The 16,498-nt window shown below is 38.6% G+C and overlaps 8 protein-coding genes across 8 annotated transcripts; all 8 read right to left on the reverse strand.

The window, feature by feature from the left end:
* Nucleotides 1-227: 227 nt before the first annotated feature.
* LSM04_004834 (WD40 repeat) lies at nt 228-3,164 on the reverse strand (the record flags this gene model as incomplete). The annotated part of the gene is made up of 1 exon (XM_067331930.1): nt 228-3,164. One exon carries the CDS (start codon nt 3,162-3,164, stop codon nt 228-230), a length of 2,937 nt encoding a protein of 978 aa, XP_067194190.1.
* A 924-nt stretch (nt 3,165-4,088) lies between these two features.
* Nucleotides 4,089-4,688, reverse strand: LSM04_006060 (Glutathione-specific gamma-glutamylcyclotransferase; the record flags this gene model as incomplete). Its single annotated transcript, XM_067331931.1, has 1 exon — nt 4,089-4,688. The coding sequence occupies one exon, from the start codon at nt 4,686-4,688 to the stop codon at nt 4,089-4,091; it is 600 nt and encodes a 199-aa protein (XP_067194200.1).
* A 522-nt stretch (nt 4,689-5,210) lies between these two features.
* LSM04_004030 (uncharacterized protein) lies at nt 5,211-5,876 on the reverse strand (the record flags this gene model as incomplete). The annotated part of the gene is made up of 1 exon (XM_067331932.1): nt 5,211-5,876. One exon carries the CDS (start codon nt 5,874-5,876, stop codon nt 5,211-5,213), a length of 666 nt encoding a protein of 221 aa, XP_067194180.1.
* A 637-nt stretch (nt 5,877-6,513) lies between these two features.
* LSM04_004390 (Protein kinase domain) lies at nt 6,514-8,286 on the reverse strand (the record flags this gene model as incomplete). The annotated part of the gene is made up of 1 exon (XM_067331933.1): nt 6,514-8,286. The coding sequence occupies one exon, from the start codon at nt 8,284-8,286 to the stop codon at nt 6,514-6,516; it is 1,773 nt and encodes a 590-aa protein (XP_067194184.1).
* A 731-nt stretch (nt 8,287-9,017) lies between these two features.
* On the reverse strand, nt 9,018-10,133 carry LSM04_005632 (uncharacterized protein; the record flags this gene model as incomplete). The annotated part of the gene is made up of 1 exon (XM_067331934.1): nt 9,018-10,133. One exon carries the CDS (start codon nt 10,131-10,133, stop codon nt 9,018-9,020), a length of 1,116 nt encoding a protein of 371 aa, XP_067194193.1.
* An 871-nt stretch (nt 10,134-11,004) lies between these two features.
* Nucleotides 11,005-12,975, reverse strand: LSM04_003266 (Protein kinase domain; the record flags this gene model as incomplete). The annotated part of the gene is made up of 1 exon (XM_067331936.1): nt 11,005-12,975. The coding sequence occupies one exon, from the start codon at nt 12,973-12,975 to the stop codon at nt 11,005-11,007; it is 1,971 nt and encodes a 656-aa protein (XP_067194173.1).
* Nucleotides 12,976-13,369: 394 nt separating this feature from the next.
* LSM04_004299 (AP complex) lies at nt 13,370-14,671 on the reverse strand (the record flags this gene model as incomplete). Its single annotated transcript, XM_067331937.1, has 1 exon — nt 13,370-14,671. The coding sequence occupies one exon, from the start codon at nt 14,669-14,671 to the stop codon at nt 13,370-13,372; it is 1,302 nt and encodes a 433-aa protein (XP_067194183.1).
* Nucleotides 14,672-15,135: 464 nt separating this feature from the next.
* LSM04_002078 (Metallo-beta-lactamase) lies at nt 15,136-16,272 on the reverse strand (the record flags this gene model as incomplete). The annotated part of the gene is made up of 1 exon (XM_067331938.1): nt 15,136-16,272. One exon carries the CDS (start codon nt 16,270-16,272, stop codon nt 15,136-15,138), a length of 1,137 nt encoding a protein of 378 aa, XP_067194162.1.
* Nucleotides 16,273-16,498: the final 226 nt, after the last annotated feature.

Here is a 16,498-nt window from a genome sequence, read left to right on the forward strand (position 1 = left end):
CTACGACAACGCCAAAGTAGTAACAAAGGAAAAAAAAGAAGAAAACGTAGATGGAGAGCAGAAATTGTGACCACAACATTAGAAATCAAATGAAACGAAGGGAACGAGGAAAAAAAAAAAGAATCACAAAGCAAAAAAAAAAAAATCAATCAAAAGGAAGGAAATATCCAAATAGCAAGAAAATTAACAGCAACTTGAAGGGGGAAAAACAAACAAAGAAACAAAAATCACCCTGTACCAGAACTTCGAGGTATTGAATCCTCATCAGGGTTTGACCACCAAACATCAGAACCACTTAAAGAATCGCCACTACCGTCACCGCCAGAGGTTGCAGGGTTGGCGGTTCGTCTTTCTGTACGGTAGCGACGCATCTGTCGCTCCTTTTCCCGCTTAAAGTAAATACGCCATTCATCTACTTCATCTAACGGTCGTGGAGTCGTCATAAAATCATTAAAGTCACGATTATTCACATCTGTTTGACCTCTACCAACGTCATGTTCATGAGGATAACGTTGTTGTTGTTGTTGTCCCTGTAAAGGGTTAACACGTTGCCACTGATAAAGAGTACCTTCTTCAGTTACCGCCACTAAAAACTGCATATCCGGTGACCAAGCAAGACTACACGGAATACCACCAGAAGGAACTGGTAAAGTTGTTATTATACTCCATAATGTTGGAGTAGAATCTTGAAAAGTTTTTTTCTTTTTTCTTTCATCTCCTACTGAAACAGAAGGTGCCGTATTACATGTAATAATATGTACAAAACCTTCTTCACAAGTACAGGAAACTGTAGGAGATCGTGTATTATCAACACAAAAGGCAGTTCCTGCCGATAATTGACGGATACGACATGCCCCATTTATTACTAACATGGGTACAAGTTTATATTCACGTAGAGTAGACTTACCTGGTTGTACACAAACCATTGCTAAACGATCACAGGGAAATGAGACTAACAACATTAAACTACATGCTACCCGCACAGAGTTTGCAGTATCCGAATTTCTAGTTTCTACTTGAAAATTATTATGTTGCCTCGTTCCTGTAAAGGAAGCTGATCCCCATTTCTTAATTCCACTTTTCTCAGATAATTCTTGAGCAACACGCTGAGCATGTAAAAGGCAACGAAATTGGCGATGATTCATAGAACTTACCACAATTGTTCCCACTGAGATACCCTTTTCTAGAGTTAAACTTCCCACTTTTACAAAATGTGGTTGACTTTCTACCATAATGGGAGTTGTCTGCTGTTGCTGCTGCTGTTCTTGTTGTGGATGATGATGATAATGATAATGATAATGATGATGCTGTCGATGCAATTGTTTTAGTTGTTGTCCTAAATTTCGCATAGGATCTACATGTCGTCCACTATTTGCTTCATACCGAGGTGATGATTGTATTACTCCCTTTGTTTCTTCCATGATAACCGGTGGTAGGGCATTAGTAGTATCACTGCTAGTTACACGATATCTCCACATGGTAATTACACCATTTACATCTCCAACAAAAAAAAATGGATCAGCACAAGGTTCTATTGCCACTACGGTTACTTCAACACGTGTTACTACACCCTTTCGTGTTACAGGAAGACCTGTAGAAGTATTATATAAACGAATAAGATGTTGCTGTGGGAGTGAAACAAGAAGATAATTATTATTTTTTGGCATAAAATGTACACTAGCGGGTACACCACCTTCTGTATTAATGCGACGTACCTTTAGTCGGGTTCGTTTATTCCATAAAATAACGCAGGCATCTGCACCTGCTGAAGCAAAAAAATTTCCCGCATTATTGAATGCAATATCCATAATAGCAGCACTATGACCTTGAAGCATTAAGGGTTTTGTACTAGTATTATTACGAATGCTACTAATAGTAGTAGTAGTAGTAGTAGTAGTAGTAGCAGTAGGAGTAGTAATAGGAGTAGTATCAGTATTAGTATTACTATTAACATTGGTAGGAGTAGTACCTCCCTGTGTTTCTATTTGTATAAACCACAATCCTCCTTTCTGTGTACCAATAAGATAGCAATTTTCTTCTGGAGAGAAACGTATACACGTACACCCATCTTTTCCTCCATTTCTACCAGTACAACTATCATTATTATCGGTAATAGAAGAAGCAAGAGTGTTTAATTCCAAAACCTTTACAAATGGTGAAAAGAGGTACGATGTATACGGTTCCGCTTCACCTGCACCAATTTGGTCAAACTCTGTCTGTGTGTTCGCCACTGTACTCTCAGTAGATAAAAGAGCAGTCACAATAGGTTCTGTTCGACTAGGACTTAACGAACTTCCTCCTCGACGTCCTCCGGAAACACTAATAGATGCAGAAAGTTGACGAAAATGTGCGGTGGTTGCCGTAGTAAGGGTAGAATTTGAACCATACTCCCGTGCTAATTCATGAATGTAAACATCATCATGAGAAGCATTAGATGTTGCATATGTATCCTGAGAACTACACCTATCACTGCGATCAGCCGTCATAGTAAGAGAGGAAGTATCATTACTTTCTACTTCCTGACCATTCTTATTTCCAGCATCAGTAGAATTGACAGTTTTGACAATAGTATCAGTCTTAGTATTGGTAGTAGGACTAACACGATGTTCGCCTTGTTTACGTCTTTGCTGTCGTTTCTTTTCCAGCGCTTCTAGTCGTTCTTGACGTGTTGGGATTGGCCACAATAACAAAGGAAGTGAAATCACCGGAGGAATATCAGAGTCTCCTTCGTTATTATTATTATTATTATTATTATTATTATTATTATTATTATTATTATTATTATTATTATTATTATTATTATTATTATTATTATTAGTTTTCCGTTCATCACTCCATTCCTGCTGATACACCTCAGTCTCCTCATCTAACTCAACCGAACGGAGTGAACCGATGTGTGTGAATGCCACCGCTGATCCATCCTTCTGTCGATGCAAGGATACATTCTTTATTCTCACTGGTGAGAATACTTCCACTACCTTTTCTTCTTTCTTTTTTTTTTCTTCTTCTTCTTCTTTTTCTTTTTTTATTTTTTCCAACTTGGCGGTTTGGCGCTTTTCATCTAATGCGAGTAACAGACGGAGACGGAAGAGGGCGAGATGAAATTGTTTCTGCCGCAACTCAATTCCGTCGTCCGTCTCATTCGTTGTCTGTGGTGTCATCATCGTGTCCCACTCTTTCTAACGGGAGTCCATATTAACAAGAGAGATAAGAACAAACCAAAAAAAAGAAGGACAATAAAAAGTTGATACGATGAATAGCCGAAACGATTGAATACATATAAATAATGGAAATCAACGAATGATGATAATAATAACAGTAAAGAATACATTGAAGAAATTCATATATATATGTATATATTCTTTTGTCAAAAGCAAAAAAAAAGAACAACAAGCAAAACAAATGACATATCAATCTCAATGACAAAGTATATATATTTTTTCTAAGGTGAAAAAATGAGATTAAACACATTAAGGGGGAAAAAAGTAATAATGGCAGTTATGCCAATAATAATAATAATAATAATAATAATAATAATAATAATAATAATAAAACGACAATTTATCTCAGCCGCCGTCTGACCAGGAGATGAGATGGGGGTGGAGTAAAGGGAAGAAAAAGTATACACGTAAACATATATATCTACACGCGTATGTTGTTCTTTGCTTGTGTTCTTGGACGTCTGTGTATAAATGTATTATACTCCGAGTATATTTGTGCGTGTGCGCTCAAGTACACTTCTTCATTATACAAATACATATGTATATATACAAAAGTTACGTGATACACTCTGAATACTCTGTCCAGTAATATTTATCGGTATATATATCTACAAGTATATATACGAAAGAGGGTACGGTGAGTAATTGGATAATTAACATTAAGAGAATCAAGGAACATAACGGTAGACACACACACACACGCGCATACAACATATATATATATATATATATATACACATGTACAGGAAGATGCATGTCAAGGTATATCCACATATTCTTATGATTACCTTTGTTCCATTTTTTTTTTACAAAAAAAAGTTTTTTTTTTTGTTTTTTTCCTTTTCGTCTCTCTTTCTCTTTCACTCTTTAATCCCCCTTTAGTTTTCTTGCGGCTTCCTCAATAGCAAATACATGGGGGTCTGTCTCATCCAGATCACGAAGTGCCTGGGCGAGTTTAAAGAGATACTCCGAATTCGGTCCACTAGCACCGGCGCATTCCAGTATCTGGGCCGCAATATTCTCCTCTGTGTCTGGGCCCAAATACTCACTATTGTCCTCTGTGGCCATATAACACAGACAGACAGCCTGCGCCGCGATCTTCAGCGGCTCCCGGGAGTATAAATTGTATGGAATCACCTCCACCCGCGAGTACCCGCCCCGCTCCCGGTAGTCCAATTTGGCGAGTATTTTGTCCCGCTCGGCCGGATCGTCTGGCAGTTCATACGCGACGCCGGCGACGGTGGCCTGCGGGTCGTCGCTGGGGAGAAGTGTGACGACTCGCCCCGGCCGCCCCGGCACCCCGCGGTGGTCGCTGCTGCCCTGATAGAACACCCGCCGATAGCCGGTGATGAAGCAGGGATAGCTGTTCGTGTAGGCGAACTCCTGTTTCCAGAGAATAGAGCCGTAGCCAAAGATGAGGATAACAGGACTATTATTATTATTATTATTAGTGTTATCAGCGGACATTTGCTAGTGAAGATTAATGGTTCTTTTTTTTTTGTTTTAAGGTAGGGTTTATATTACTTTCAAAATGCGTATGGGTTTCACTAATAGGTTAACGATGCTACTACCACTGGATATATATTTATATTGTATGAGTGGCAGCTGCTGCTTCCTGAGTCTCGCTTTTTGGCGTTAAATCTATACATTACATATTATCACAGAAAATAAGGAATGATTGCAAGAGAAAAAAGAATAAATAAATAAATAAATAAATAAATAAATAAATAAAATAAGAGACAATTAGATGTGTACACACATTAAAGGAAAAAAAAATCTTGGTAACAAATCACCGATAGAAGAGACTAGAAAATAATAAAAAAAAGTGGAAAGAAAAGCAAAAAAAAAAAAAAAACACCAAAAATTATACCTTTTCGAATAGAGGAAACTCACTAGCTATACTGAACACCTCCTTCCCTTTATAGGCGGAATCCATTCTCTACCTTTCTGATTATTCCCAGATTCTTTTTTTCCTCTTGTCTTAACACACTAGTATCGAACTCGCCGTCTATCCTGCGTTGTGGCAACATAAGAACGCTGTCGATCAGAAATATGACTTGTACGCATTCCAGCCAGAGAAGAAACATCACACGGATGAGATGCCGCATCATCGTAATTACGACGTTCTAATGGATTGCAGTTATACTCCGAAGCACCAGCATAGCTACCACTACCAACACCAGCAGCTATAGCAGATGGAGGAATTCGTGATGGATAGTTTTGGTAATACGGGGTGTATAGTGTTTTTTCACTAAGGAAACAAATAGCGTGCAGCAATGCCATACTAAAGGTTATGAAAAAAACAATATTAAGAATAAAAAGAACACCATACCCCGCATCTGACCACGCACGACGTTGTGGCAATATTACAATTCTGTACAAATTGGGTAACAAGGTAAGAATAATACGCAGAAACCATAGCGGTGTTACTACCCGTAATAAGCGTGTAGCATCGCTAAGAGGTCCTACCAATACCCATCGTGTATGGACAATAAATGAGCCAAAAAGAAAAGCGAGAGTGAGCAGTACAGCCTCATGTACGGCTAATAGTACATATACGGTAGTACCACTGTTAACACTAACGCGGACACTCAAGAGAGTGAGATCACACAACATAAATAATAATGTGAGACCAAATGAGAGACGGAAACCCATATTGCAGAAATTACTTTCACTCCTTTCAGTTATTTCTCCGAAATGTCCTCTTTAACCTATTTTTGTTTCTATCTATCTATCTATTTACACTCTACTTCTCTTGCTGATAACAACAAGAGCAGCAAGAGCTAATGAAGTCCCACGCCCTCCTTTCTTTTTTTTTGATTTTTTCTGTTATGTCTCACCTTTGTATAGATTCCCAGAGGTGCTCATAGACTGCACTACGGCAAAATAGGAAAAACAAAAACAACAGAGGAGAAAAAAAATAAGAAACATGAGACACAAACACACACACACACATATATATATATATAATAATATTGTGAAATCCTTACCTAGTATGAAACCTATTTATTCTTTTTTTCCTCACTTTTATATTCCATATATAAGAGAAAAAAAGTACTTTCTGTCATGAACTTTTTCTTCTTCTTCCTTTTTGTTTTGTCAGTTGCAAAATGCAAAATGTTACATTCTCAATTAACTTTCAACTATACATTAAAAAAAAAAAAGCACGAGAAAAACTATCATCTCCACTTAAAATGATATCCGATCCTATTCTTCTCTTTCCTTAATGGTCCTTTCTCATTTTTTTTTTTCTCGAGAGTGTATAGAAACAACAAAAAAAAAAAAAAAGGAATCAGAGACCATCATCATCATCATCACGTAGAGTGAATTCTCCTTTTCGGTAGACATAGGACGTTTTATTGTACGGCTCACGTCCACACACTCGTTGCATGGGAAGTCGATTGCACAATGGACACGGCCGTGTGGCATCAACCTTAATATGTGTTCCAAACTCGAAAGCGTTAATAACGGAGTTATCATTTGGACACGCGTGTGGGTCTAATCGTAGCTGTGATCCTCTCTTACTCTTCCCTCCTGTTTCATCGCCTTTTCCATCGCCGATCTTACTACCGCCAATGCCTGATATTCCCATTTCTCCGATTCCCCCTTCACCCCGCAGAGAACGAGAAGGAAGTGAAAAGCGTACAGCTGATCGTCGTGGTCCCCGCTGCACTGCTGCATGCTTTGGGGAATTTCCCTCTTCTGGCGTATTATTAAACAAAACAACAGATTTGTGACAGCCGAGTGCGTTGGGACTATCGGGTTCGGCCAATCCCTCATCTGTTCCAAGTTCATCCATATTGGGTTCCTCAAAATGTGGTAACTCGGGTGTGAGCTGGGTAACCCTAGAAATTCGTTGTTGTTGTGATTCATTTAATTTACCACCTTGTCCTCGGTCGTCTAGAAATGAAACATCATCTATTTTCAAAAGGGATGGCAACGAGCGACCAAAACTTTTTGCTGCAGAAGATAACCGTTCCCCACTTCCTGCAGTACTTGTGGATAAACGATTTCGCATATAATCATCTGCTCTTTCAAGTTCTCGTACTTTTCTGGCACGATAGGCACGATAGGTGTGTTGAATAATATACGCCGCTTCCTCTTGCCTACTAAGACCATATGGAACTCGAATATTTACTGTACGTTCACCTGTAGCGGGATCAAGACTATAATCGGTCTCTGCTACAGACATTCCACTAACGCTAACACTATTCTTCTCAAGCGTAGATGTATCACCATAATCCCTCAAGAAAAAGGGATGAGTTAAGATTTGTTCAACGCGTAGGCGACGTGAGGGAATGGGATGCATAAGCCATGTAATGAGTTCTCTCGCTTCTGGTGGAAGACTTGGATCGGGTGGTCTAATACGATTGTACATAATATTCTTTGTAGTATTTGCCCCATCATGTGGGTATCGACCATGATGAAGCATAAAGTATAGTAGAACTCCCATTGACCAGGCATCTGCAAGATATGGATCATATCCTTCATTGCGCAGTACTTCTGGTGCTACAGTGTGAGTAGTACCACGAATTGCTCTACAAGGTTTACCTTTAGTAAAGTACATACATGATACGAGATAACCAATTTTTACTTGATCACGATCATTTACCATTATATGATCAGGAGCTATTCCAAGGTGTACTACATTGCGTTCATGCATATGCACTAAACCACGCACTACTTGAGCATAATAATGTTTAGTTTTCTCTAAAGGAAATGAAACCCTTTGCCCGGTAGAAGTTTCACTTGTATAGAGTTTGGTCAAATGCATTGGGGCAAAATACTGCATAAGAATATATAATAAAGATTGAGTTTCAAAACACTCAGCGGTTTCAATTATATTCTCATGTTTTGGAAGAGTACGCATTACATGAATAGCATCACGAATACGATTCCACATCCATTGTGCTTCAGATAACACACCTTTATCATAAATGCGTACAACGTACTGGGCTCCAGTTACAATATGTGTACAGAGACGAGTTCGGCAATCAAATTCACCGGCGGCGAGAACTTTGCCCAACTCATATTTTCCAACAATTTGTTTGTGGGATGCTGTCATGAGCGGTATAGTCCGTTTTTAATTATATATTTATTTATATATATCTTTCTCTGTGAGTACTTTGTGGGTTTAGCTGTTCAGAGGATGAACTGTACCACACTGTGGAATGCAGTTCAATTTCCCGAAAAAGGGAGATTCACGCTAAATAATAATAATAATAATAATAATAATAATAATAATAATAATAATAATAATAATAATAATAGAAAAAAAGAAAGAAAAAAGAAAAGAGACATAATTTATTTATAATGACAAGAATAAATACCATTACAATGATGATAATATCGCAGACCACAATAAAGCAGAATAATACTAAAAACAGAGTAAAAAAAAAGGCATCAACAACAGCATTCTGTCACATCCTATTTCAGATAATCTTATACGCATGTGTTTCTGTTTTTTTTTTCGGATCGTCACAGATGCATCAATTGCAGTAGTGTATGTGATAAACTAAAGAAAATAAAGAAATAAGAAGTATAGGCACAACTACAAAAAACACTCCTCATTACACAAGGACACGATCACACCTCTTTTTTTTTGTTTTCCTTCTCGTACCCTTCCTTCCTATTTTGCAGTGCTCCCACCCAATCAAATCCCTCACTCTCTTTTTTTATTTATTTTCCCAATCGCTCTCTCTCTCTCTCTCTATATATATATATATATAGTTTCTCTCTCTCTCTCTACGGTCTTGTCTTCACACCTCTCTCTTCTTCTTCCTTGTCTTGTTATTATCATCGTGGGAGTTCCTTACCGTCTATATCGGCATACACCTTCCCCCGCACCTCATCACGGAATCCATTGTAGCGATTCATCGCCTTCTTCTGCACCCGCTCCGTTAGCGATCGATCTCCGTATGTAGTGGCACTATTTGGATCATTCTCATCCTCTACTTCTCCCTCCACCGCGTACAGTAGTGTTTCCTCCACACTCTGCAGTAACCACGCCGCTACCGGCGTCTCCACTGGCGGGTTTGCGCCAAAACAACGTGTGAAGAGTTCCCCCGGCTCAAACACCCGCACTTCCGCCGTGTTTGGCAGCGATGGCGTGGACCACAACGGCTGACGGTAGACCGCACCGCCAAGTCCCGCCATGTTCACTTCACGTGCGAGGGCCAAACGATGCAGCGCACTCTCATTATCGCGAAATCCCGCCACTGCTGGACTGTGGCGATCCAGCGGAGAACCGCCGGTGTCTTGCAGAGAAAGACAAAAGTCAAGTGCGGGCACACGTAAGGTGTAGCCGTCGGTGGCGTAGCGCCCAGTGTCGGAATCAAACTTGGCCGTAATCGAGACATCACTGCGCCAATCGAGATTAATAGAAAAGATACGCTGCGGTAAACGACCCCAACAAATACTGCGGCAGATAGATTGTGCTAACCAGGCGGTACGCTGCCAGTGAATACGGTCAATAACAGCAATGCGGAGACTGAGTGTGGGGTGCGGTGCGGGATCAAAATAGCGTTCCAGGAGTGTTTGTTTCGTTGGGTAGTTATTTCCAGCAATGAGGGTTACAAGACCCAGTGGAACAGCCCCACCATCCACATTCTCTGCAGAAGCAGCAGATGATGATGATGAAGTGCTTGATTTAGTTGAAGAAGAAGTTTTATTGTCTGTTGTGTCTATTGGGGATGAAATCAATTCTCCAAACTGTTCGGCCTCATAACGTCTGTGCAGGAGTGGCTGCAGATTCGCTAATGGCATATACCAAGTGACTATAGCAGCATCTGTTGTGCGGATCGAAGTAGTGACTTGATCACGGTCAGAGGGAGACATAATTAAGTGATCTAATGGCGCACGAATGCGACTTGTGCAGCGAGCAAGCGAAGCTCCTGCAGTTCCACTAATCATTTTAATTAATTATTTATTTATTTATTGTTCTTTTTTTTTATTCGTAGTTCCTTTTTTTATTCTTCTTTCCTCTTTCCTTTTTTAAATAATATTCTCTTCTCACTCTTGTACACAGACACACACAGGTAGAGGAAGAGAGAGAAAGAGAGACTCCCCGTTTCCTTCTCGTCTACGCGTTTATTACCACGTTCCCCTTTTCTTTTTTAAAATGTTTCCACACCTTTCGAGAAGAATAAGGAAGGAAAAAGCAAATAACACAAAAATAACTAACTAAATAAAATAAATAATATATATATATATATATATATATATATATTAGTTGATATTGACGAGATTGTGTTTTTTTTATTCTTTATTATTCGCATTAATGATGACATCCGCATTAAAGTCTTGAAAATAAGAAAAAAAAGAGTTAAATTCCCCTGAAATGCAAAAAATAAAAAAATAAGAAATAAGGTTATACAAACTACACGAACCCATGCAATACTGTAAGAAAGGTCTAAAGAAATAAATAGAAACATATATATATATATATATATATATATATATATAACTGTGATGATTAAATTATACCCCAATGGTGAAGAATCCATTTCCTTTACAAGGACATATGTCATCAAAAGGAGAGAGATAAAAAAAAAAAAAAACACACACACAACTTGAGCTAACTCTGATGGGAAATATGAGTCTTATCAGTTTTACCCACTAGGCGTGACGGAAAGAAATCCCATTCTACGATACACACACATAAACACACTCTATTTCCTTGTAACTGGTATAGCTTTGTGTTAAAGACATTTTAAAACTATCTCTCCCCCCACTATTCATATATCTTTTTCTTTTTCTTTCTTCCCTTTCTTCTTTTTATTGTCTAAATACTCACAGTCGAACGACTGCGGGTTAAAAGACGTCTACTATCAAGAGAACGAGGTCTTCTTGGTTTCGACATGTTGGACACAACTCCCATTAATTCACTTCGACGATGTCTTTCCCACTCTTCTGATCCCTCTTGTGGTGCCACTAAGAACCACGCTGTTAGCGGTTTACGCCGTGCTTCAGCCATTCGTATTAAAACACGGCAGAGAAAAACTACAAACGCCACAATACGCCATTTGGATAAAATAGAACGACTTCCTCGATGTGGGGTTTTTCTTCCGCTTGAAGAGGAGAGACTTCTTGAACTGTGTGGGGTTTCACTTGTTCGTACCTTTCCACGCTTGTCAAGACCAATAGTACGATACAACAATGGGGATGAATTTCGCTGAAGGATTCCCTCAACCGGAAGGGTCTGAGTCACTCCTGCTGTTGTTGTTGTTGTTGTTGTTGTTAGTGCTGTTGTTAATGTTGATATAACAAATGGTGGGGAATCATTTATTGCTCTTGTTGGTGTTATTGTGGATTGTGAATTTAATAGGCAGTCACCTTCTTTTCTCTTTTTACTTTCCGTGTACAATCCACGAGACGGCGTCACGGCGATAGACTTCATCACTTCCGCGAATTCTTCCAGTTTAATACGTTTCATCGGATCATTATTAATAAGATTAAATACAGCACGACGTACTGTTTCTGTATGAACGGCATGTGAAACCCGTTGGGCAGCCATCAAAGTAAGTGTGAGAATGCCCACAGCAAAGACATCCACATTAACACGATTACAAAAATAAGAAAATTGTTCTCTTTGCCCGTGTCGTTGTGGTTCTTCTTCTTCTTCTAGTGTGTGCTTATTATTATTATTATTATTATTATGATGATGATGTGAAATGGCAAATCCCGTTATTTGAACATGTCCCTCTTCGTTAAGAATTACGGTCCATGGTGAGAGGGCGCCATGCATAACACCGTGTCGATGAAGAAAAAGAACTCCATCGATAATTTCACGCATAATGCGACTGAAGAGTAATGGTGTCAATTCAAAGTAAGTGAGATGTGTTGAGTTTTGAATAAGAGCGGCAAGTGGTTGCATGCCATCCATGTATGGATGCACCATAAGTAATTCTCGTCTTTCCACACTTATAACTACATCTAACACTGGCGTTATATACGCATGATGTAGATTGCGTAGATCATACAAACGTTGTTTCCAAGACGCAGAGAAGGGAATGCATGATGTATCATCTATCCATTTCTTCCCAGCTTCTCTAGTTCCTAATATAGGATCTGTATATTTATTGGTTTCTTTACAATTAAATGTGTTTTTGCAGTTGCGGGTGGTTGTCTCAATAACAACAGCAGTGGAAGGATCGTTATTACGATAGCGATAGAGACGTGTTATAACAAGATTATACATAACAGAGTCTCTAGCAAGCATAACATCTTCTTCTTTTCCGGCACTCCAGTTCAATGGAAAAAGTATTTTATACCGTTTATATCCTTCATGCCGCTTCTGAAGAGAATAATCCAGTAAATAGGAATTTGTAGTTAAACTCCTGTCATTATAACTTTGTATTTCTTTTTCGCTTTCTTCTTTCATTTCTGATAATTCCTCTTCATCTGTGTCTATTACCGTTAATAAAGGCCGATGATAATTACGGCTGTTGCAGGAGACACTACTACTGCTGCTTCTAGTGGACTTAATACTATCACGTGATCGTGTGGGCCTTACCGCACTTTTACTCTTCATAAAAATTACCCATTCTCTCCTCATCCTTTCCTGTTCTTCTTCTGTTACTTCTTTTTCGTATGGTTGTTGTTGTTTTCTTTCTTTTTCTTTTTCTCTTTGTTTTCTCTGTGGTTCTTCGTGTTTCTGATCTTCTCGGTGTTGTGCTCGTCGTTGTCTGTATTGTTGGGGTGATAGAGTTTGGGTGAAGAAGACCGTTGGGGGCGACATCTCCGCATCCATCATTGCTTAGAAACATTTTTATTTATTTTTTTGTTTTGGATAAAAAGAAAAGAAAGAAAAAAAGAAAGAATAATAATAATAATAATAATAATAATAATAATAATAATAATAATAATAATAATAATAGAGAAGTAATAGAATATATAAATAGACACATCAAATTTGAGAAGCATTTTTTTTTTTAAGTAAGTAAATAAATAAATAAATAAATAGAGAACAAACTGAAATGATGATTCACAGAGTTATATTAATCACTGCTGCACATGGTCCCGCAAGAAGAGGGTGAACTGCGGCAAACTTTCCATTTATCTCTCTCTCTCTCTCTCTATATATATATATATATATATATATATATATATATATATATATATTTGCTGGCTTCCCCCTTCTTTTAAGTTTAGTGCGTTCGCACCTGATAATCCCCACTCTGCGTCACATACCGCACCCATGGTAGTGCCTCATAATTCGACTTCTCCGTCACTTTCAAATAACGCACTTGAAATCCCGATGCGGTAAAAAAGGGAATTTCAAACTTTACTTGAATTGGTGCCTTCGCTACCGCCTGGGGATCACTACTACGCACAGATGGGAGATGAAACTTGCAGAGACAACTGAACTGTTTCCCCCCACCCACACCACGCAAACTCCACACCAACACATTCGACTCGGGTGCGTATCGTAATTTCCCCAACGTACACTTTGCCTCTGGTTTATTCGCATCACTTGGAATGGGAATAAGCAGATCAACAAAGTTCGCCGTTGTGGTGCGGCGGAATGTTGTACGTGCCGTTACGGTCATTTCTACTTGTGTGGCACTTCTTCTCGTAACGACGCAGTCTACTTGCACCAGTGGGGCAATCTTCTTACTTGTGCGGTATGTCATGAGTTCAAAATCCCCATCTGGGGGAATAAACGTGATAATACGATCACTTTCAAATTGATTTAACCGCACACATTGATGGAATTTCACATCCGCCATCTCCACCGCCCGCCCGGTGCGTCCTCCTGTAATTCCCAACATAGCCTTATCATTTAATCCAAGTTTTAGTGTGGGCATACCAGAGAGACGAACACGCATTTTAAGTTGACCAACAATCTCACTTGAGAGTGTCTCACCTTCTGGGGAAACGAGGATATTAATACTCTCAATTACATCTAAGAAGGCCTCATTTCGGCGGTATTTATATTTACCCGGCATACGCCATGGTGTACCGCCGCCCATTCCCGTCACCGCCGCTGGAAGTTCCTTCACGCGTAGTTTTTCTTCTGGCAATAAATAAGAGATGAGTCCCTCTTGTGTGATGTACTCCTGCAGGACTTTTTCCTCTGTGTACTGCGGTAAACCAAAATCACACATCTCATCCAGTAACTCATACACAATCACAAAGTTATCCATCACCGTCTCTTCAGAGACGTGTTTAAAGTAATTCTCAAACACCGTGACGCACCGACGCATAAACGCGATTTGCTGTAATGGGCATGTGTTTATCTTACTCACCATAAGGAAGAAAACATCATTAACGCGGATAAAACAGTATGTATGACCTTGTTCCTCAAATACAGGAGTTACACGAAACTCTTCCTCATCGAGAACACGACGCTGAAAAACGGCGGGTGGATTCTGCAGAATATCACCACGATATGAACGGCAAATAAGTGGAGAACCTTTGCTATCTAAGATGTAAAACACGGATGCCATAGACCGCTATATATATATATATATATATATATATATGTATATAAGAAAAAAAGTAAATAATAGGATTAAGCAATCAGAAAGAAAGGAATCCTATGGTACTACGGCTTCTACTATTCTTGATTTTTATTTTTGCTACCACTAATACTAGTACTGCTCTTGCTGTTGCTGATAATAATAATAATAATAATAATAATAATAATAATAATAATAATAATAATAATAATAATAATAATAATAATTTTGTTTACTTCTTCTTTTTTTCTCCCCTCCACCTGCGCTAGACTGAAACAAATAAGAAGAAAGAAGGAAATAAAGAAAAAAATAAAGAAAGAAAAAAACCACAATAAGAAATTAATAGATATTTTTCCCACCCTCTCTCTTTCTCTATGCAGATATATATACATATCTATTCAGATACAAATACAGACCTAATAAATAGGAATAGAAATATATAATCGAAGACCCTACAGTGGCAGTGGTATTTCAAGATTGTCAAATCCCAACATTACAGAGATCACACGATCACTACACTTACCATTACGCCGAAGTTCCTCCAATCGCTCATGCAATTCTTCATTCCCTTTGGTATGTTCTATATTACAGTACATACCAATACCGTATGTTCGGATTGGTTGCAGCGACTCCACAAGACGCATTACATCATCCATACAATAATGTGTAGGATGCCGCTGACCAGATCCATACAGTAAATCTACAATAAGCACATCAATCTTAACAAGATCCTGCAAGAAGGCCATTGCCGCTGCAGGTATAAAACTCACATCAGAGAGATAAACCACGCAACTTTTATCCTTAACATTAAAAGTTGTAGCCCCTGTACTGTGAAATGCAACACCGGGACCGAAAACAAATCCAAGTGACATATATCCTGCTCCATGTTCTACCGGTACAGCATACATTGGAAATTCTGATCCAAGTGCGGGGACGTAAAATGGTGTTGGTGTAGTATCAGGAAGAGTAAAGAAATCTAATGCCGTAGATCGACATTTACCAATATTATTTGAAAGCCCATTTAATTTATACTCTTCGTTGAAATGTTGCATAAGTGTTTCATGAGCTTCTTTAGACGCTGGAGCTGAACCCACCATACGACTATTGCGGTAAATATACCCAACTTGTTTACGTAGAACATCTACTGTTCGCATAGAGGTATAAGTAGAAATATACTGTTTTACAAGCCAGTCATCATTTTCATCTACTGTCATAAATTGTAAATCACGCAAGTCATCTAATCCAGCAATGGCATCTGCGTGATCATGTGTTATTAGCAATGCATCCAAATATTGTACCTTATGTTTAGCAAGTACACGAAAATAGGCATCACGAAATGTCTTTCCACAGTCTATTAGTACATGTTTAACAGCCTTATCAGAGGCCTCACGTGATGGTACTGTTATAAGCAGACTAACATTATTACGTCTATTTGGTCCATTCATATCATTTAACGCTGCTGCACAGGCACATTTACCAGAAAAGTGTCCAATCACTGGAATTCCAGTAGAGACACCTGAACCCACAATAGTAATAGAAAAGGTATTGGTTAATAAATCACTATTCTTATCCTCTTTCATCTGCTGCATTTTTTTTTTTTTGCGAATCTGTCCGCACTAGGACTACTAATGTAACAGAAAGAAGAAGAAGAACAAGAGAAAAGAGAAAAAATAAAAGAAACATAATTAAAGATATTCTTTAATTAAACCCACCTAAACATTTTAAGAGATTTCGAAAATCACATAAACAAATATTCCTTTTTTTCCTCTTTTCTTTTAAAATAATTTCTACTTCTAGAGACAATCCCCTCCATTG

This window comes from Trypanosoma melophagium (genome assembly GCF_022059095.1).
Source record: "Trypanosoma melophagium isolate St. Kilda chromosome Unknown ctg13segment0, whole genome shotgun sequence".
Classification (NCBI taxonomy): domain Eukaryota; phylum Euglenozoa; class Kinetoplastea; order Trypanosomatida; family Trypanosomatidae; genus Trypanosoma; species Trypanosoma melophagium.